Genomic DNA, 22,783 nt, shown 5'->3' on the forward strand with positions numbered 1-22,783 from the left:
ACAGCCTCTCCTTCACTTAATTTTGGTTTCCACAACTCTCTTCTAGTTTTCCTCCTGCCTTACCTCACTCCTTAATCTTTGTTGATTTCTCTCCTTTCCTCATTTCACCTCCAATCCATCAGCAATTCTTGTCCCTTTTACCTCTGAGAGGTATTTCAAGTCCACTTCCTTCTTTCATCTAAACAACCAACAACCTAGTCAAACCAATCATTTTATCTCCCCCAATCTACTAAAACAGTCTTCTAATTAGTCTTCCCCTCTTCATTTTTGCTTTATTCTCCTCACTCCGTTCTCCATAGAGCCAACAAAACAATGATTTAAAAATATAAATCATACTGTAATTCCCCTCTGCTTACCACCCTCCAATGGCTTACCATAACACTTCATATAAAATCCAAGTTTCTGACCTTAATTTATAAAATCTCCATGATCTGGCCACTGTCCATTTCTCTGACCCTTTCCCAGAACCCTTCCGACTCCCATATCTTAGCCATACTGGCCTCTTTCTATCCTTCAAACATGTCAAGCTTGTTCTCACCCACGGTCTTTACTGATGTTCATTTTCCCCGAAATTCTCTCTACTCTGATCTTACACATCTGTTTCTTAACATTTAGATTACAGCTCAGATTTCATTAGACAGGACTTTTCTGATTATCCAATTGTATGAAACCATACAGTCTTTATTACATTCTCTTATTTTAATTCTCTATATAAGTGCATATTAACCAATTTTTTTTTGTTTACTGTTCATCTTGTCCACTAGATTATAATTTCCATGAGGATAAGGCCCTTAACTATCTAGTTTGTCACTGTATTTTCTGTTACCTAGGGTATTCCCAATAAAATATTTGTTGAATGAACAAATGAGTAGACCTAAATCTATAGAATAACTGTAAATTTAACCTAGATTCCTAGTGATTTTGAGGAGTGGGCTGGGATGGGGGAGAAGAGACTAATAAATCTCTTCCAATCCAGACCCAAGTACCTAGAAGTAACCTGATACCTATAGATGAGAGTATACTAAAAATAGCATGCACTGACTGACCACACTGCCATTCAAAAACTACAATACTTTTTTAGTGCCTACTAGACATATATTCCAGACACTATTAGAGATGCTGGTGAATAAACTGACAAGAGCACCTATCCACAAGGAATTTGCATATGATGCCTAGCAAGCAACGAAAGGCTACTCACCCTTCTACATACATAATGCTTAAGTTCTCTGCTTCGGGGTGGAAAAGGGGGCTTCAAGTACACTATCAAGGTTAGCAAATAAGAGTATTAACCTGACTTTGACATCTAGCTGCTTACCCATTTCCATATTAAAATTTTACATGCCAAATTCAAGTTTTATAAGACTATGCTATTAATTTAATGGGGACATTAAGTCGTAGTTATTAGAGACTTAGCAACATAGAAAGAAGTATATACACATGTGGATGTACATGAAGAAATCTGAAATAAAATTGAACACATAAAAGGGGAAATAATAAAAAATAGAATCAATAGTCCTAGGGCTCTCCTCTGGTAGTTCTGAGGCTCTAATCTCACAACAGTAATACTATCCTATATAATAATGAGCTAGTATGCTAATTAGACTGAACAGCCAAACGACCTTCCGGATGAAGCCGAGGCTGCGAGGGCCAAGCACCTTGCACGAATTTTGTGCAACGGTCCTCTAGTATTCTTAGAATTCCAGTCTCAGGAACTCTAATATTCTCAACATTAGAAAATTAAGAGGCAATCACATGGAAAATAAATGAGGGTTATAAATCCATGTCAACTTTGCATTGTTCTTTAGAAAAGTATGATCTATCTCTTTGATTTGGTTTTGGTTTAAGAGTGGAATGTTTATTTATAAATAAATATGCGTAATATGTAGCTGTTCCTTTGCAATGTGTTTTTATTTCAATCATAAGCTCTGCAAAAAAGCTCTGAAAAAAACTTTGGTGTTTCTAAAACAAGCAATTGCTTTCATATTAGGACAAATGATACATAAAAATGAAATCATAAAATAGGAAACATACCATTCCATAGGCCTGCTGTTGAACCCAGTTGATATAATCGTTCCTTATGTCTATCAATTCTTGTACTTCATGTATATAAAATTTATCATACTGTATAATCTGCCCCGCTCTCTCATTTACCTACAAAAAAAAAGTATAATTAACATTAAACTTAACTACTACCTGAGATTGAAAAATGTTTTAATAGAAAAAGGCTTGAGATTTCTTAGCTAATTTTCTCTTCCTATAAAAAATACTTTACTGAGTGCCTACTATATGCACATAGTATGTGTATGGGAAATAGATTTAGAAGATCTAATATATGCATTCAGTACCTGAAAATCTAGTAAAAATGAAAAATATTTATATAACCACCACCCAGTATGAGAAATGTACCATTAAAATACATATAGTGTATATAAACTAGAAACTATATAGAAAAATATTTTGAACTTAATAAAAATAAAAACACAACAAATCAAAATTTGTGGGATGTTGGTAAAGAAGAACAAGCATTAAATTATCTTGTTAAAAAAAGTCAATGACCTAAGCCTCTGCTTTAAGAACCATCTTTTTAGATAATCAAAAGAAGGCAAAATCAAGTAGAGGAAGGGAAATAAAGAGCAGAAATTGATGAAAGAAAACAGAAAAACGCTAGAGAAAAATCAGTGAAGGAAACGTGTTTTATAAAGAGACCAATAAAATTGAGAAGCCTCTAGCCAAACTATATAAGAGAGAAGCCACAAATTATCGCTACCAAGAATGAAAGAAGGAACATGACCGCATAGATAACTTACTGAAATTGACTCAAGAAACAAAACATAAATTACACTTTATTTTTAAAATTTAATGTTAAAAATTTTAAATTTCCATAAAGAAAACTCCAGACCAAGATGGTTTCACTGTTAAGTTTATCTAACATTTTTCCCCCTCACCCGAGAATATACTTTTTAAAACTGATTTTACAAAGAGGAAAGGGGTGTGTGTGTGTCAATCTGAGAGAGAAATATTGTTCAGTTGTTGCCTCCCATACTGGGAGGAAAACCCACAACCTGGGCATGTGCTCTAACCCAGAATCAAACCTGCCACCCTATGGTGTATGGAATGACATGCCATCCAACTGAGCCACAAGGGCCAAGGCTCTATCTATTAAGATAGAAAAAAAGGCCTCTTTTTCCCTTATTGTAGCCTTCCACAATTTATGAGAAGCAGTTAGTAATTAAACCCTACGACTGTTAGCTCCTCTGATTCAAACAACCCCTCTGTTCAAACTGAAGGACAAGATAAGATACTTTCAAGCTGCATTATTGCATACACCTCCTTCCTGCTGTTCTTACAACTCAGGAATAATAGAAAGTTCCAATCCCTCCTTCCCTTCAAACAGGCCTCTTTTGAACTCTTGCTCTAAGCATGTTTTACAGGCTTGAGAAAAATGCTGATAAGATACCTCCCTAGGATATCTGCTCAAACTATCTCCTGAAGAACAAACAAATTACAACCCAACCTGAAGTCTGCTCAACATCAGCCCAAGGTTCTCCTCCCTTCCTTGCTGCTTAGCAATAGTGAAGACTTAAAGGGGGGCCACCATCTGTTTTTAGCCCTTGTATTGTTTAGCAATGCACTGGCCCTTTCCTTTTGGGAAAGTGAAATAAACTTCCTTTCTGCATCTATCTCTTCGCTCAGTTGTGAATTCTTTCACAGCCTGCGTCAAAAGCCAAACACCCTAACACTATCTAACACTTAAGAAAGAAATACCAATCTTAAACTAACTCAGAAAATATAAAGAGGGATCATTCCTTAACTCATTTTATGAAGCCAGGATAACCTTGATACTAAAAGCTGATGGCAATATGAGAAACAAAAATTATCAGATAAACATCCTTTATGAACATAGACATAAAATCTTCAACAAATATTAGCAAATTAAATCTAACAGTATATATAAAATATAACATATAATGCCCAAGTGGAGTTTATCCCAGGAATGTAAGGTTGGTATAATATTAAAATATCAATGCATTTTATTACATTACTAGAGGCCCGGTGCACAAAATTCGTGCGGGGGGGGGGGGGGGGGGTCCCTTGCTCAGCCTACACCCTCTCCAATCTGGGACCCCTCGGGGGATGTCTGACTGCCGGTTTAGGCCTGACCCCACAGAGGTCGGGCCTAAACCAGCAGTCGGACATCCCTCTCACAATCTGGGACTGCTGGCTCCTAACCGCTCACTTGCCTCCCTGCCTGATTGCCCCTAACCGCTTCTCCCTGCCAGCGTGATCAGCCCCCGACTGCACTCCCCTGCTGGCCTGGCCGCCCCCAACTGCCCTCTCCTGCCGGCCTGATCTTGCCTCCAACTGCCCTCCCCTGCTGGCCTGATGGCCCCCAACTGCCCCCTTCTGCTGGCCAATTTGGTTCTGATTGCTCAGTTTCTATGCCAGTCAGTGTCAAAAGCTCTGCCTCTTAGGTAGCCATTGGCTCCTCACAGTTCACCTGGATTTGGTTGTGATTGGTCAGTTTCTATGCCAGTCAGCATCTCTGGGCCTATCAACGGGGCCTGATCAGAAAGGCAGGGCTGATCAGCAGCCCTGGTGGAGGCCTGGAGAGAAATGGAGGCATGGTTGCTGGAGAGAGAGGCTAGTGCTGATCAAAAGCTGCCACAGAGGCTATTGATCAGACCCTGCTTCTCTCTTCAGGCCTCTCTCCGGGCCTGATTCGCAGCCCCCTCAACAGTCAGTGCTGGGTCACCATGGCAACCCACCACTGACTGCAGGACTGACTTTCGTTGGTTGAGCCTCAGGTCGTGACAGACCCAGGGTTTTTAAATATTAGGAAAGGGGGGGGGGGTAAAAGGCAAAAAAAATTTGTTCATCTCAATCAACAGTTGCAGAGAATGACAACTAACAAAATTGTACACCTATTATAAACACTTTCAGCAAACCAGGAATAGATGGAAACTTCTTCATATAGATAAAGCCTACCTTAAAAATAAAAACCCCACAGACCAGCTGGTATAAGTCAGTGGTTGAGCATCAACCCATGAACAGGTGATCAGTTCAATTCCCAGTCAGACCAGGGTTGCAGGCTAAAACTGTTTGTTCTTCAGATCCCCAGTGGGGGGCCTGCAGGAGGCTGCCTATCAATGATTCTCTCTCATTACCGATGTTTCTATCTTTCTCTCCCTCTCCCTTTCTCTCTATGAAATCAATAAAAACATTACACACACACACTCCACAGCTTGATCATACTTTCTTTAAAATAATATATTTTATTGATTTTAGAGAGGAAGGGAGAGGAAGATAGAAACATCAATGATGAGAGAGAATCATTGATTGGCTGCGTCCTGCACACCCCCTACTGGGGATTGAGCCTGCAACCTAGGCATGTGCCCTTGGCGGGAATCAAACCTGGGACCCTTCAGTCTGCAGGCCGACACTCTATCCCAGTGGATGTCAACCTTCCTAATGCCGCGACCCTTTAATACAGTTCTTCGTGTTGTGGTGACCCCCAACCACAAAATTATTTTCGTTGCTACTTCATAACTGTAATTTTGCTACTGTTATGAATTGTAATGTAAATATCTGATATGCAGGATGTATTTTCATTGTTACAAATTGAACATAATTAAAGCATAGTGATTAATCACAAAAACAATATGTAATTATATATGTGTTTTCCGATGGTCTTAGGCAAACCCTGTGAAAGGGTCGTTCGACCCCCAAAGGGGTCGCGACCCACAGGTTGAGAGCCGCTGCTCTATCCACTGAGCCAAACCAGCTAGGGCTTGAACATCATACTTATTGGTAAATTATCAAATGCTTTCTTTCTAAGATTAGGAACTAAGCAAGGATACCCACTGAAACCATTTATACTCAACATTGTACTCAATGTCTTAGTTAATAAAATAACAGAATTTTGTACGCAAGAAATCTCAATGAATCTATGAGAATTAGTGAAACTTATAAATTAGTTTATCAAGGTCACACAGTATAAAGTCAATACATAAAGCTGAACTTAATTTCTTCATACTAGCAGCAAATACTTGGGGGGGAAATTAAATTATAATACAAAAGCATCAAAGACAAAATATTAAAGAATTTAATATGGAAGACCTCTGAAAACTACAAAATATTGCTGTGAGAAAAGGAACTTAAATGAGATATATTACATTCATAAATTGGAAAAAGACTAACAAGACAAAAAACAAGTGTAACTGAACTCTCGTTTTATAAAAAGTAGTGATGTAAAAAACATTTTTGGTACAACAGAGGAAAATTTCGTATGTCTAGATAGAAAGATATTATAGAATCATAGTTAATTTAAGAAAAATAATAGTATTACTCTTTTGTAGGAAAATGACCAAGAAAATTAATGCTGAGATATTAAAGGGCAATATCAGGATTTAATTTTAAATGATTTAAGAAAGTATACAGTACACACACATTTGTAAAGCAAATGTGACAACATGTTAACAATGGCTGAATCTAGAATGGAGGACATACTGGTACAGGTATCTATTTTGGTTGTATTTCTATGTGTCTGTACACAGGATAATATTGAAAATAAAAATTAGAGAGTGGGACGAGAAGAGATAAACAAAAGTACTTACATATTTATATGCATAGCCCATGGACACAGGCAATATGGGGGGGAAAAACCTGGGGGTGTGGGTAGTGGCTGAGAGGAGGAAGGTAAAGTGGGAGACATCTGTAATACTATCAACAATAAAAAATATATTTCTTTAAAAAGAGAAAAAAATTCGAGTGAAGTGAATGGAAAGGATTTCAAAAAGGTTTAAAGAGGTTCTTGGCAGAGAGAATAGCATGAACTAAAGGAGACAAAAATTTGTATACACCTGCTCCAGCTAAACTGCTGGTTCAAGAATGAGAGGCACATGAAGCAGAGCTGGACCCAATATGCAGCTTGGAACTAAGTCGGGCTTTAGCCTAGGTCAGCCAACCACTACCAACTTTCAGGATGAAGCAGGGGCCATTTCAGTAGTAATGAGAATAAATGCTTATTACTGTATACCAATGACTTTCAGTGTTTTGTTGCAGAGCATTACTGTGGTGAGAGCTAATAGTTAGGGATATAAGGTTTTAGAGTCAATAAGTGATAGAATCAGTGATATTTTATGCAAATTATTCTGTTGGCAGAGTGAGGTATATAGTCAAGAATGAGTACAGAGGCTAGTGGTAGGAAACTGAATTAGGATATTAAAGATTCAAGGTTTCTAGATAATAAGAAAGAATGCAGAGGTCATGGTAACTAACTGGTTATAGAAAATAGGAGAGGAGTCAAAGACAACTCCAAAACAAATGCTGGCAACATACATACAAGTCAGGAAAAGACAACAATCTTGATGAGGCAGGAATGAGAGCTGGGAAGGATGAGAAATTTGGTAATAAACCTATGTTTAGTTTAAAACAATGGCAAAACTGCCAAGTAGCTCAAGAGAAAGGTTTGCCCCAAACACGTAATTTAGAACTATTTTCCTTAAAGGGGACAACTAAAGCTGTGGGTGGCAGAAGGTGAGGGAGAGGTAAAGAGTGAAGGGCCAAATGCAGACACTTAGATACCACATTGGGGGGGTGGGGGGGAATAGATCACTGAAAAAAAACAAAGAAAGCTGATGTAATTTATAAATTAAACCAGCTAAATTTCCTAGGGAGAATAACAAAAATAATTGTTTGTAATTTTTTTTTAAAATCACACACACACACACACACACACACACACACACACACACACACACACAACCAACCAAGCAGTGTTTGAAAGGAGTCATCTAGTCGAGGTATAAATCTATCAGACAGTGCTTGTGTCCAATCAGGTGCTCAATAAACAGGAGATGAATGGAAGAACAAGTAAAATGAGTAAGAGATACATATATAGTTCCTGCTTCTAATGGCACTTTAAATTTTCACCGAATTGCAGATTTTTACCTTAAAATCCACTCAGATTTTATGTTCCAATAATAATGTAATAGCTATCATTACGGATCACTTACTAATAGATGTCACGTGCATTGTCTCGTTTAATCTTTAAATCCATATGAATTAGATACTATTATCATCATCATCACATGGATGAATATACTAAGGCTTAGAGTTCAAGAAACTTAACCAAGGTCATACAGCTAACAGAGCAAGCAATTAACTCATGCATTCTTCTTCTTTTTTTAAAAAAAAAATCTTACTGGAGGACATGCTTAGAGAGAGGAAGGGAGTGAGGGGGAAAGAGGAAGAGAGACAGACAGAGAGATATTGATCATTTGCCTTCTGCATGAACCCAGACCAAGAATTGAACCTGCAACCTTTTGGTGCACGGGATGACGCTCCAACCAACTGAGCCATTCCAGCCAGACTACATATGCACTCTTAACTCATTATATGACTATCTCACCTTATTTTTTAACATATGTATGTGCATATACACACGAGAATATGTGAATATTTGTACATATAAATGTGTGCAATGTATTTAGAATACTTTGTTTTAGAATATATATATATAAAACATATACATGTTTCTTTTTAACTTTTATGAATAAGTTTAAAATTATGTTATCAAGTACCACCAATGCTTGATCCTGTGGCACACTCTTGATACAAATAACACAGTTTAAGAAGCACATATTAATAACACTGCTTTTAGTTTCAAAGTTTCTGTTCATTGAAAAAAGCACTTTGAGCTCATTCTTTCACAGTTTGATTAATTTATATCAGTGGTCAAGGTACCCATTTGTAAGCAATTGAGTGAAATTGCTATTCCTGGCTTTCAAACAAAACAAAGATGTTTAGCTTATATCTGGAGATCAAAATCTTAATCTTAAAGCAGGGATCAACATACTACAGCCTGTGGGCCAAATCCTGACTAGACTGTTTTTGTAAATAAAGTTTTATTGGAAAGCAGCTATGCGCATCCATTTACACATACTGTCTGCAGCAAAGCTGGGAGTTGAGTAGTTGTAACAGAAACCACATGGCTCGCAAACTGTCAAGTATTACTAGCTGATCCTTAACAGGAAAAGTTTGCAGCCCCTTGCCCTACAGTTTGTAGTCAAACTCATTCTACTAAAAATGATAAGATATACAGTAACTACACAAAAAAATACCTTGGCTTTTCTCTCTCCAATATTTATGTTTATAAATACAGTCATGTGCTGCATAAGGATGTTTCGGTCAGTGACAGACTGTATATACAACAGTGGTCCCATAAGACTATAGTAGAGTTGAAAAAACACCTATTGCCCAGTGACATGGCGGCCTTCATAGGCGACTAAATGCATTTATGATGATGCAGATGGTGTAAACAAACCTGTGTTACCAGTTACATACACAATTACATACAGTGCGAAATACTTGGTGATAATAATAGTAAATGACTATATCACTGATTTATGTATTTACTATACTACACTTATCATTAGTTTACAGTGTAGTCTTCCTACTATCAAAAAAAAAAAAAAAAAAAGTTGGCTGTAAAACAGCCAGCTGTGTCATACCAGCAGCAGCCTTATACATCTCAAGCTTACCACATCTCTTGATTGCATCATTGCCACTCATGCTTGATTTAATCTCATGTTGTTTTGTACAGTAACATGCTGTACATACAGGCTTGCAGCCTAGGAGTAATAGGCTACATACCATCTAGCTTAGGTATGTAGTAGGCTATTCCAGCTCGGTTTGTTAAGTGCACTCTATGATATCCACACAGTATCAAAATCATCCAACGATTCATTTAGCAGTGCATGACTATACACACACTAACTTTTTATCACACTGGACTCTAAAATGTAGTGATTCTTGTCCTAGCTGGTTTGGCTCACTGAATAGAGAGTCGGCCTGGGACTGAAGGGTCCCAGGTTCAATTCCGGTTAAGGGCATGCACCTTGGTTGCAGGCACATCCCCAGTAGGGGGTGTGCAGGAGGCAGCTGATCGATGCTTCTCTCTCATCTCATCAATGTTTCTAATTCCCTCTCCCTTCCTCTCTGTAAAAAAATCAATGATATATATTTTTTAAAAAGTAGTGATTCTTGTAGAAAATGATTCACATTCCACTGACTGCTGATATATATTTTTTCTTATCTGAAATATCTTAAGATTTTAAAATGTAAACTGCAGTTTCCTTCACCAATAGCAACCAGTGTTTGTAATCTGTATTTCCTGAAAATGTTTTTTGGAAAGAAATACTATGTTAGAATAAAAATGAGTAATTCAGAAGCCAAGTGTGGTTCAGGGACACACAAATTACAGTCAAACTTAGACTTGGGAGGAAATTATGGCTGCTAATCCAGTTGCAGTGATTTAATAACTGAAGAGAAAAATCAGTTAACAATGCTGTAAAAATAGGAAAATTAGACACCGAATAGGAAATTGATCCAAAAGACCTGTATACAGATTTACATATAAAAATCAACAGTTTAAGAAATCTATAAAAATACATTTATATAGTAGATATATTATTTTACCCAGAAAGCTCTCCTTAATTCTGAGTCATTTGCCTTCCTTTGTGTTCTGATAGCACCATTCATTTTCCCTAGTCTAGCACTTATTGTGCTAGGTCATAAATGCTTATTTGCTTGTATGTATAAAAGTGCTCTAGGTTTATAATCTTAACAAGGGCAGAAATCACATCTTTTCCTTATCACCTCATCCCTAACATCTATGAAAAGCACATAGTAGGCACTCAATAAATATTTGTAAAAAATCAACCTGTACATTCAGTATACTGTCTGAAATGGACAAAATAAAATTATGTTTGATCATAACACTTTTATTTCACATTTTAATTACAGTTTAGCATTCTGACTTATAAACCTCTGTTCAAAGGTGGTATATAGTAAATAGAGATGTGTGTCTTATCTGTTTCATTTATCTTAGGGTTTATTGCAAAAAAATTTTTTTTAAATCATTGATTTTAGATTAGCAAGATATGTAGCAATTAGACTAGACAGGCCAAGTTAAGTCTTTTCATTAAGAATATCAGTATCTCTTTAACGTACTGTGTGAAAACTCAGAAACTACTAACTATCCCAATTACTTGCCAGTACAGTCATTTATCTGGTCATGCATCCATTCCTGACAGCAAGTAATAAAACTATCTTTCTTATGCCATTTGGAGCATTAGATATGATTTTTGATTCAAAAGCATTCCAAAGGACATGACATAAGGGAGGAACAAAATGATTAGGAAACACACAGTCCAGTTCTTTAGCTCCTAATCTTGATCTAGGATTAGGTAAAGAAGGAAATCATTTGAGGAAACTTCTAATTATTCACCATGGAGCAAAAAGAATGAATATATACAGTTGTCAGCCTTAAGGTGTTTTTGAAAAAATAAGTTTCTGATAAGCAACTTGGGTTTCACTAAAGATGAAAACGAAACATCCCCAATAGTTAATTTCCATGAGTATCCACTTATGGGAGATCAGGACCAAGGAAAGTTTTCTCCAAAGTAGGGGGTAAAAGAAAGACAAGTGACTACTCTAAGAACTCCCAGTAAGAGATGCTTAAGAAATTGATAACATTATCATTCTGCTTTTGAGTATGTAAAAATTTTGAACAAGGACTTAGCTTCCGTATAACCCAATGAATCAAGTCAAATGGTGGTACTAGTGATAACAAAATCACTGCCATATGAAGGTATAATAATTCCATGTTTTATGACTTAAATAATACACCAATCCTGGGAAACTATTAAGCCAATATTTTAATCCTTATTTGATAAGAAAATTCTCCATTTGCATGTGATAAAGAAAAAGACTTGTTCAAAATTATAGAGGATAGGAAGCAGCACAAATAGAGTTAGAAACATGGTCTTTTAACAATATAATACTATCAGCTATCACGGAAAGATGAACCACTAGATCTAGGGGCATAAAATAAAAACAAACTCCTTACCCTGGGCGCATGGCTCAGTCATTTAGAGCATTGTCCAGTATACCAAAAGGTCACTAGTTCAATTCCCAGTTGGGGCACATTCCCAGGTTCTGGTCAGGTTGTGGGTTAGATCCCCAGGTGTGTATAGGAGGCAACCAATCAATGTTTTTCTCTCTCCCAAACATACCTCAGGTGAGGATATAAAGAATAAATAAAAGCAATCCACCTGTTAAACATATTATATTACTATACCTGTCAATACAGAAGTACATTAGAAGAAGCAAAAGCTTGGATTTGTATTTCAACTCTGCTACTTACTGGTTTATGACCTTTGACATTCAGAATTAAGGGGCAAAATATCAACTATACAGTTTAAAAAGTTAAATAAGGAATATATATAACGTGCTCACATGGATTAATATACAAATGATATTCTGCCTGGTTGACGTGGCTCAGTGGTTGAGCATAGACCTATGAATCAGAAGGTCACGGTTCGATTCCAGGTCAGGGCACATGCCCAGGTTGCATGCTCTGATCCCTAATCAGGGGCATGTAGAAGGCAGCCAATCAGTGATTCTCTCTCATCATTGATGTTTCCCTCTCTTTTTCTCTCTCTCCCTCTCTCTCAAATCAATTATATATATCTATATATATAAAAGTGTAATATGCAAATTGACTGAATGGTGGAACAAACGGTCGCTATGATGTGCACTGACAACCAGGGGGCAGGAGCTCAATGCAGGTGCTGCCCCCAGCCTGTAGGCCCCAACCTCTTGGCCTCTCCCCCCGGCTGGCAGACTACAATCGCCCAATGGAGAACGGGGAGCCAAGGGTGGGTTGCAGCGGACGCGGGTGGTGCCAGGCCAAGGCAGGTGCGAGCGGGGCTCCGATCGCCTGGCCGGTCGCCCGCACACTGAGGGCAACCGGTGGCAGCAGTGGGGGGAGGAGGGGGCAAGGCCAGCTGGCGAAGGTCAGCCCAGGTTGCAGGTCAGGCCTAGGAGCCCTACCTGTGCACAAATTTCAGTCGCCAGGCCTCTAGTATTATATACAAAGCACAGTTTAATTCTGGCCAGTGTTAGATGAGTTTCTCTTCCCTTTCAGCTAGCAAAAAATTAGGATTCTAGTCTCTAGCATGGCTCTAATAAAAGGTATCTGGAGATGGATTCCTGTAAGATTCTTCTTCAGTAGAGACTGAGGCTTCTGAGCTAAGCAAATAAGTTACTTGCTCAAATTCTGTCTGTAATTATCAAAGATAAAAGATTCAATTCCTTCCTATTCTCCTCCCCTTCCTTTTACTTGTGGTAAAAGATACAGGTAAAGCAACCATATCTATATCTATATATCTATATAAAGGGGTAAATAAAGATAAGTACATAAGAAGGAAGGGAAAAAGGGTAAATATTTGGAAATCAGGTCTGGCTAATAAAAATGGTTCACTGGAGTAGGAAAAGAGAGTCCAGAGGAAAGAAAAAAAATCTAATTAATGTCTTGAATCCTAAACAAAAAGCATATAGAAAGTAGAGGCTCATCCCATGAAGTCAAGGGGTCTTCTTAATAGATTAATGCAGAATCCAGTTAACCCTAAAGTGCTATAAGGAAGGCTTGTTCTGGGAAGGGCATATATAAAAATGACTTATTTCCTAGGAAAGAAATGGCCATCATTTCTTTGATTATAAAGTGAAGAGAAATGACTTTTTCCCCCTAGGAATCCTGGACATTCTAAGTATAATAGAAAAGAGGAATTTAAAAAGTAAAGTCATTTAGAAAATACACAGGAACTTCACTAACAGAATAAAAAGAAAAAAAGACATGCTCCATAAGGATTCTTTCTTACAGAGAACAGAAGGACTATCATCTTTATTCTCTCATTATTTACCTCGGTACTAGGTAAGAAGGGTCTGAAAACACTGAAGTTGTTAAGGGGAGGAAACTAAAGAGTAAAGGCTTATACGAGATTTTTAGTCACTTGTGAGTCTACAGACATAAGCTTCTCCCTTAGGTCATGTCTCCCGAAAAGAAAATAGCATCTCAAGAATACCAAATGGCATAACATAGATATACCTACCAGCTATCAAGGATGTCTCAAATCCATCTTTAATGAAACAGCTGAGACTACTTCTTCATATAACTTTGAACTGCTACAAGTATAAAGAGTACTATTTCTCATACTGAGAGGAAGGGCAGGAAAGAATAATAGGTAAATTAATGAATTATATATGGTTCCAATTTCAAGTTAGTAATTTGTTTCTAATGAAATGTTTTACTTTAACTGAAGCCAGTAGTACCCAACAGTAAAAGAACATGAGTTTTGATCTCATAATCACAACTAGGATTCAGTCTCTTTTATATGACAATCACGTATAAATAACAAAAAACATATTATTTAAACTAACAAATTATGTTCACAAGAAAATATAAAGAGAATCCAATTCACTAACATGCTATTGGTCAGCCCAACTACAGACAAGTTAGGCAACTTTTTCAAATTCTATTATGTATCTTTTATGCTAATCTAAATCTGTAATATATTAACGTTAAATTAAACATCAATCTGTTAGTAGCAATGAGGAAAGAGAAAAATAAATAATTGGACATACCCTATGTAATATTTCTAAAACCTTTAATGCAGTATGAAGAAAACTGTTGAAAATTCTTCTTTCAGAAGGGGGAATGCCAATCTTGTAGAGTTTCAAAAGATGTACCACAACTTCCTTAAAAAGTTCTACAATCTTGAGGAACAGTGGAGGTTCAAGCACTGACCACCAGTTTTCTGTTATTGAAAGGTGAACACACAAATAAAATAATCATGATTTTCAAAATAATACCAACTTTTCTTCTAAAGCAGTGGCTCTTAACCCTCTGAAAACTATAGGAAGATACACATGACACAGTATTTTATGTAACATTTCGAGGGTTTACTGAACTCACCTCATCTTCAAGTTAAAGAATACTGTTCTAAAAGCTCTCAAAAGCAAAAATAGATATATATATATATATATACACACACACACATATATATACATACATGTATATATATAGTGTTGTTGAATCATGCATCTGAAGCCTGTATAATTTTGTTAACCAGTGTCACCCAATAAATAAAAAGAAAATAAAAGTAAAAATAAAGACATTTATGGTTTCCTTAATTACATTAAAAACTCACCATTATACCTAATATTAAAACCAGTTATTATTAAAAAATGCTTTGGAAATTAGAATTTTAATTTTTAAATAAAACACTTTACAACTGTCTTGCTCCAATATTTAAGGATCTTTCTAAGCTTTATCTCTCAACACAAAGTTGAAATATTGTGAAACACCACCTTTAAAAGGCAAGGTGCTCCAGAAAATCAAATACAGAAGTTGAACAATAAAAATATAATGTCTGTCTTTTCCCACATTCACTATTTGTTGTTATTAACTACATATACCACAATCCTAAGAGGCAGACAGAAAGAATACAAAACTTTAATCAATGATGTTTCCATCTCTCTCTTCATCTCTCTGAAATCAATAAAAACACATTTTTTAAAAAAAATTAGAAAAATTTAGGCCAAAAAATATGGGCAAAGAGAGAGAGAACTGTAAGATCAGATAAGCAGTAGAATCTCATTTACATGCAGAGAAATAAGTCAAACATCAAGAAACTAGTAAGTGAGGAAAAGACTGCAAAGGGTTAACAGAGTTCAAGGAGGATTTAATATCATGTTTATTCAGTTTTAATTGTTCCTTCTCCTTTACTTTTTTAAATAGTAAGATCACTCTGGAGGAGATGGAGGAAGGGAATATGAAAAACAACTTTTATCTTTCTTGATACTGTCTCTGCTACTGTGTTTGATCAAAATTTTAATACTTCCAACAACTTCAACAACTAGCATCAAATGACTAGAAAAAAAGGTTTATTTTTCCCTTAGACAATGTCAAATAAGCAGGGTAGAAATTTTCAAAGAGCAATACAGTAAATAAGAAGTTCAGAGCATTTTCATTTAAAGAGAAAAGGTTATAAAAGAAAAAAAAATTAAATTCTTACCAAGTACTTTCAGTGGTGCCTTTTCTAAGTTCACAAGAGCTGTACCAAAGGGAATTGCTATTGTTGTAAAATTGTTGGAATCACTCATCAGGGGACATTCCGGTAGAGTAAGATAAAACCTCAATGCTTCAACATCAGGTAAGGAGCTAGTTAGTTTAGGAATCAGATTCTTTTCCAAACTAGCTGCCACCTATATTTTGACAAAAAGTAAAACCTACTTCATTTAAAATAAATGTATTTTCCAAAAACATGAAAACAAAAAGATAATCTTATACTACAGCAAACATGAAATGGTGAAAGAAAAAAGTCTTGCAATGACTGAGTAAATGTACTTTGTAGCACAATAAAAATTAATGCCTAAGCATTGCTAAAAGAATTCTTGTATGAGTTTCATTAAATTCTCTTCCTACAGTTATATAAAGACTTAAACAACATGATAATGTTGAGCAATTAAGGGTCTGTGCCAGACGTCTGAAAAGATTTACAGATATTTGACAGCTAAATTACAAATATCTTAATGTGTAATGAATTTATTATATTTATATACAGTGGAACCTCGGTTCTGGAAGGCTGTCCAAAACACGATCTATTTGAAAACCGCATCATTTTCCCCCCATTAGAAATAATGTAAAATGAATTCATTCCAGATACCCTGTTTTAACCTTTCTTCCATACAGTGTATATCTAAAGCCCTAGTCAATCTATAAACTAACACTCTTTTCTTAAATTTACCGAACCAACCTCTACTATCCTTAAAGGAATCACTTTCAGCACTTGTTCCAGAGGTGTCTTTTGGGAAGTCAGCCTGCAGCATCTTTACTTTTTCATATATCATTGCCTCTGAAATGCTGTCACTGGCTAATTGCTTTCCCTTTATCTAAATCAGCAACAGTTTTTTTGTTTTGTTTTTTAACCTATTCAATTGCCTGTGATCACTGTTTCTTTAACACTCTTAGCAACACTAGCATTCTTGATGGCCTCTTTATGTTTTAAAATTGTATTAATTGTCCATTTCACCAGTGACAAAAGCAAAAAGAAACAAACAAAAAACAAAAATATTCACAGAACAATTTCCTAAAATGTTAACAACGAGCTGGTTAGCTGGTAAACTGACTTGCATGCTCTCCTTTGTAGCCTGAGAGATGCTTTTTGTCAAGAAGGGAAGTTTTGTTTAACAACTGCGACATTTTTTTCCGTGAACAACTTCAACAACTTGGAGAACTGAATTGTTCGAGATGGGAGACATTTGAGAACCGAGGTTTGACTGTATTTAATAAAACCATACAAAGGGCATCATAATGAAGAGTATGAAACTGTAAAGTTAATTAGGCTATAAACATAAAGTAACATGGAATAAAAAACTCAACAGGCTACATAATACAAATATGAGGCAATTAAAAAAACAAACCTGCTGAGCTATCTGAGGATAATCAGGTTGTATAAGTTTGTGGTATAAAAGCCTAGCAGCATTCATATCAACCCCTGAGAATCTGGTGCCTGTTCTATAGTGATCATCATTGCTATTAAAAAAAGAGAGAGAGAGAAATAATACAATGAAACTTTAAAATTATTTCACTTATTTAATATAATAAACTTAAAAAATTCAGTATATCAAAGAATTGCCACTTACCTAACAGCTAAAAAACTTCCATTTAGACAACCAGAAGAAGAAAACGTTCTATCTATTTCACTAAAAAGGAATTTAAAAATAACAAAATCACAAAATAAGAAATGTTTGCCTTTCCTTTTTAATAAAAATTAAAATAAATGTTTAATCTATTATTTAATTCTACATTCTTCTCATCAACACTTAATTAGAATAATCTGGATTTTATAAATTATTAAAGATTGATTAAATAATACTTGATAAAGATATTACTACATATCCTTAAGTTTCTTAAATATTACTTTCATCTGATTCATTGAACAAATCTGATGTTCTTTTAAAAAAATTTTAAATGAAAACATGCACATTTAATTTTCTTAATTTCACACTCTGGTAAATCTAATCTGGGATGTTATTATTTGGGAAGCCTACACCAACACAACCTACAATTTGAAAAACTTTAAGTACTAAATAAGTTCATCTATAAGCAAAATATTCAAGAAAGTAATACTCAAATCTTCCTGGGAGTATAAAAGTTAAGACAGTGACCACTAGGAAGCTACAAGAAACATTTCAATCCTAATCCTAAAGTGGCTACATTTAATATTTAAATTCATTTCATATATCATTATGTATAAGAAAGAATTCTAACAAGTCTAAATGAAAGATCTCTTAAAATACCCGTTATTATAGAAATTCTAGACATTTTAACTTTTTAAAAAATATATATATTTTATTAATTTTTTACAGAGAGGAAGGGAGAAGAAGAGGGATAGAGAGTTAGAAACATTGATGTGCTTCCTGCACACTCCCTACTGGGGATGTGCCCGGAACCAAGGTACATGCCCTTGACCGGAATCGAACCTGGGACCCTTCAGTCCGCAGGCCGACGCTCTATCCACTGAGCCAAACCGGTCAGGGCGACATTTTAACTTTTGTACACAAACAATTCAGTAAGTGATATTTAACAAAATATTTACTTAAATAAAAACTACTAAGTACAGGTTTTCTCTACCACAAAGTTGGGAGCTTGTGCTGTGTAGGTAAAATGTCTTTCTTACTTGGCTATCTCCACAGGAAATCTTCCAGAGGGGTAGCTCAGCCATTTTTGAATCAGAGCTTCACTCACAGTCCAGATCTGCTTTGAAGGATCAGGACATCTGAAGTCATCTGGTGGCCCACCATTCTAAATTTTAAAACAAGCAGATTAGTCAGAGGGAGGAGATATTACATATAATTTAAACCTAGATATATAATCAAATGTAGTATGTATAGTATTTGACTTTTTTAAAAACAGAAATATCTACTAAACACCTGAAACCAAAACTTCTTATATGAATCAGCAAAATTTTGTAAACTTGAGGAAAAAAATGTAAGGCAATTACTTTATAAAATATAAAGAACATTTATTGGTTGAAAAATTTCTTCTAATTTCTTTGAGTTTAGTAATTACTTATGACTACTATTACCTGGGGATTAGAGTAATGTGAAAAGCTTTGATCTCCACCTGAGAAAATTCTTTTTACACAGAAATATTCTTCAGAGTCTGTGATAAAAATAAAATGTAAAAAAAAGAAAAAAAATCAGATTTATATCACATTTTTCAAAGCATCAAATATGCTACAGGATTTTCTCTTAATCATCTAACTTAATTAGACCTCCCATTCATGGACTCAATGATATAAAATATATTGGAATATTCTAATTGCTATGGAAATGAGGCTGACCAAGTACAAACATTAAATGATCCCACAAGCATGAACAGCATTTGGTAAGTCTAGAAGTCCTTCTTCTGGCCTGCACACAAAAATGGTGTTTTCTAGTCTGTATCTTTTTTTTTTTTTTTTTAAGATAGTGGGGTGGTGGGGTGGGGGGGGGGGGGTGAGAGAGAAAAAACATTGATGTCATATGTAATTAGTTGAGATCATAGAATAGGGTAGGCCCCTAATACAAGATGACTGGTGTCCTTATAAAGGAGGAAAATTGGGACATAGATATCCACACAGAAAGAATGCCATGTGAAGATGAAGGCAGAAATCTACTAGGCAAGGAATGCCAAAGACTGCCAGCAAACCACTAGAAGCCAGAAGAGACACATGGAACAGATTTTCCATTATAGCCCTCAGAAGGAAGCAATCCTGCCAATACTTTGATCTTGGATTTCTAGCCTCCAGAACTGTGAGTCAATACATTTTGTGTTGTTCAAGCCATTCAGTTTATATTTTGTTATAGCAGCCCTAGCAAACTAATACTGGTGTCCAAAGATTATACCTTTGCCGAGCTTTAAGGAAATAACTTGGAAGTCCTTGGAATATCCTATCAAAAAGTGTTGTTTACCTATGTCCTTACAGCCACAACAGATTAAGTTTATGTTAACAATGTGATTTATACTGGAGGCTACGGACTTCACCTCTGGAGGGGTTGAGTAAATTAAATTCACATTTAACTAGAGTGTGTATGCTTCACACCTTTAGTATAGTGCAAAATAATTATCAACCTTTATACAGGGTGGGGCAAAAGTATGTTTACAGTTGTTTGTATGAAAAATAATACAATAATCTATACTAATAAAAGGGTAATATGCTAATTAGGCTGGACTTCCTTCCAGACAAAGCCACAGTAGCTGCAAGGGCCAAGGGCCAGCAGCTACGGTGGCTGTGAGGGCCGGTCCAGCACCACGGTCCCTTTTGCAGAGGCCACGGGAGAAAGTACTGCAGGAGAAGGGAGAAGGGAGAAGGGAGAAGGTGGCAGTTAGGGGAATCAGGCAAGGAGGGGAGAGCAGTTAGGCAGTTAGGGGGATCAGGCAAGGAGGGGAGAGCAGTTATGGGAATCAGGTTGGCAGGGGAGAGCAGTTAGGGAGATCAGGCCAACAGGGGAGAGCAGTTAGGGGGGTCAGGCCGGCAGGGGAGAGCAGTTAGGCAGTTATGGGAATCAGGCCGGCAAGGGAGAACAGTTAGGGGGGATCAGGCCAGGAGGGGAGAGCAGTTAGGCAGTTAGGGGGATCAGGCGGGCAGGGGAGAGCAGTTAGGGACGGGGGATCAAGCCAGCAACTGAGGTACATGCCCTTGACTGGAATCGAACCTGGGACCCTTCAGTCCATGGGCTAATGCTCTATCCACTGAGCAAAACAGGCTTCAGCTTAATTCATTTACTTTTAATCTATGTGTCTTTATATTTAAAGTGGGTTTTGTTTTTGATTCGCCCTCATAATCTGTCTTTTAATTGGTGCATTTATGCCACTGACTTTCAGAGTGCTTACGGATAGAGTTACTACCATATCAGGCAGCTTCTGGGGCAGGCGTGCCTTGTCGCCCCGGGACCCGCCAACCGGGTCCCAGGGCGGCAAGGCACGGCCGGCTGCTGGGGTTTCTGGGGCAGGCCTGCCTTGCCGCCGGGGACTTGCCGATGGGGTCCCGGGCGGCCAGCCTACCCTGGATGGCGGTGCGCTGGCGGTTCACGCTATCCCGCCCTGCCTGCAGTATGCAAATTAGCCGCCATCTTTGTTGGCAGTTAATTTGCATATCATGCTGATTAGCCAATGGGGGCGTAGCAAAGGTACGGTCAATTACCATGTTTGTCTATTATTAGATAGGATCTTTAAAATTTTTATTTTTTGTTAATCCTCACCCGAGGATATTCCTACCATTAATTTTTAGAGAGAGAGTAAGGGAAGGGGAGAGACACAGAGAGAGAAACATTCAATTGGGAACATCTATTGGTTACCTCCTGCATGTGCCTGCAACCAAGGCATGTGCCCTTGAAGGGAATCGAATCTGTGATCCTTCAGTCCAAGGTCCCATTTTAACTATTTTACAGTGTACAATTCAGCAGCATTAAGCACACTTAAAATCTTGCGCAGCTATCACCATGGTTCATCTCCCGAATGTTCTTATCATCCTAGACATTCTGTACACTTTTAAACAATAACTCTTCATTCTCCTCCTCCCCTGGTAACCTCTATACTATTTTCTGTTTCTATAAATTTCACTGTTCTAGATACCTCATATAAAAGAAATCATGATATCTGTCCGTCTGTATCTTAACATGTTTTCAAGATTCATTCATGTTGTTGCAGAGACCAAAATTCCATTCCTTTTTATGACTGACTACTATTTGATTACATTTACATATCACATTTTTCATTCATTCATCTGTAGATGGACATTTGAATTGTTTGCACCTTTTGGCTACTGTGAACCAACTATTTTTTTGATGAAACAAAATTATAGCAAAATAACTAATTTTAAAACTCCATCTCCTTTCTCATTTTAATGCAAATAATTTCAAGGTATAGTTTCAACAGTGATAATATGCATTCCTAAGTTATATAAACAGAAATACATGATTCTTTTTTAAAATAGCCCTTCTGCTTGAAAATACAAAATCCTTATTTGTTTATTAGTGCCTTTTATGGAAGAAACTGATATAATAAAACACCAATATGCTGCTGAGGACACAAAAAAAAACACGACTACTAAAATAAATGTGTATTCCAAACCTAAGTAACTGGAAGAAAATGAAGCCACATTCTATATATAAAAATCAAACAGAAAACAAGAAAAGAGTATTACACCTTGATCTTTGCAAAATAGAAGCATAACTGAGATAGCCTTTTAGTTACCAAAAACAACAAACAAACAAATAAATAAATAAGAATCTTTAAGGCTATTCATAATAAAAAGTTATGGACCTTTTCAAATTATACACATAACTGAATAAAGTCTCAACAGATTCAAACCCCACAACTCAGAGAAAAAGCCCAAAGAAAATCAGACATAGCTAAAATAAGAAAACAATTCTGAAGAAGAGTTTATGATGGTAAGGGATATATATTATTTATATACTAGAGGCCCAGTGCATGACATTTGTGCACTCAGTGGGGTGGGGAGGGGTGTCCCTCAGCCTGGCCTGCGCCCTCTCCAATCTGGGACCCCTTGGGAGATAGGGCCTAAACTGGCAGATGGGACATCCCAGTCGCAAACCAAGACTGCTGGCTCCGAAGTGCTCGCGTGTGTAGCCTGCCTGAAGGCACAAAACCACTCTGCCAACCGGTAAGTTCACCAACAACAAAACACAAGGTGTGGAGACCTGAAGAAAAAAAACGAACACCAAAAAAGATTTAAATAGGACATTCATCTGGGGGCGGTTGGTTAGGGGGGACGTCACACTAGCTTAGGGTGAAATGGAAATAAATCGAAATAAACGTGACTAGGATATTAGTGGGGCGGCGTAGCGTATTATTTCAGTGGAGGGAGTA

General features: G+C 36.7%; 1 protein-coding gene across 9 annotated transcripts in view; it reads right to left on the bottom strand.

The window, feature by feature from the left end:
• HERC4 (HECT and RLD domain containing E3 ubiquitin protein ligase 4) overlaps positions 1-22,783 on the bottom strand; it is a 100,311-nt gene that overhangs the window by 23,148 nt on the left and 54,380 nt on the right. For 8 of the 9 annotated variants that reach the window (XR_002829522.1, XR_002829524.1, XR_002829523.1 and 5 more), the window contains 7 exons: positions 18,996-19,072; positions 18,588-18,712; positions 17,551-17,610; positions 17,329-17,440; positions 15,921-16,110; positions 14,488-14,660; positions 2,032-2,151 (listed from right to left, as the gene is read on the bottom strand). Coding sequence is in view for 6 of the 9 variants with exons in the window: in XM_023754626.1 (XP_023610394.1) it covers positions 2,032-2,151; positions 14,488-14,660; positions 15,921-16,110; positions 17,329-17,440; positions 17,551-17,610; positions 18,588-18,712; positions 18,996-19,072 (857 nt within the window). In the remaining 3 variants the exon portion in view is untranslated. The remainder of the gene's footprint in view (positions 1-2,031; positions 2,152-14,487; positions 14,661-15,920; positions 16,111-17,328; positions 17,441-17,550; positions 17,611-18,587; positions 18,713-18,995; positions 19,073-22,783) is intronic. The other variant, XM_023754627.1, reaches the window with a different exon arrangement.

This window comes from Myotis lucifugus, unplaced genomic scaffold (assembly GCF_000147115.1).
Source record: "Myotis lucifugus unplaced genomic scaffold, Myoluc2.0 scaffold_62, whole genome shotgun sequence".
NCBI lineage: Eukaryota > Metazoa > Chordata > Mammalia > Chiroptera > Vespertilionidae > Myotis > Myotis lucifugus.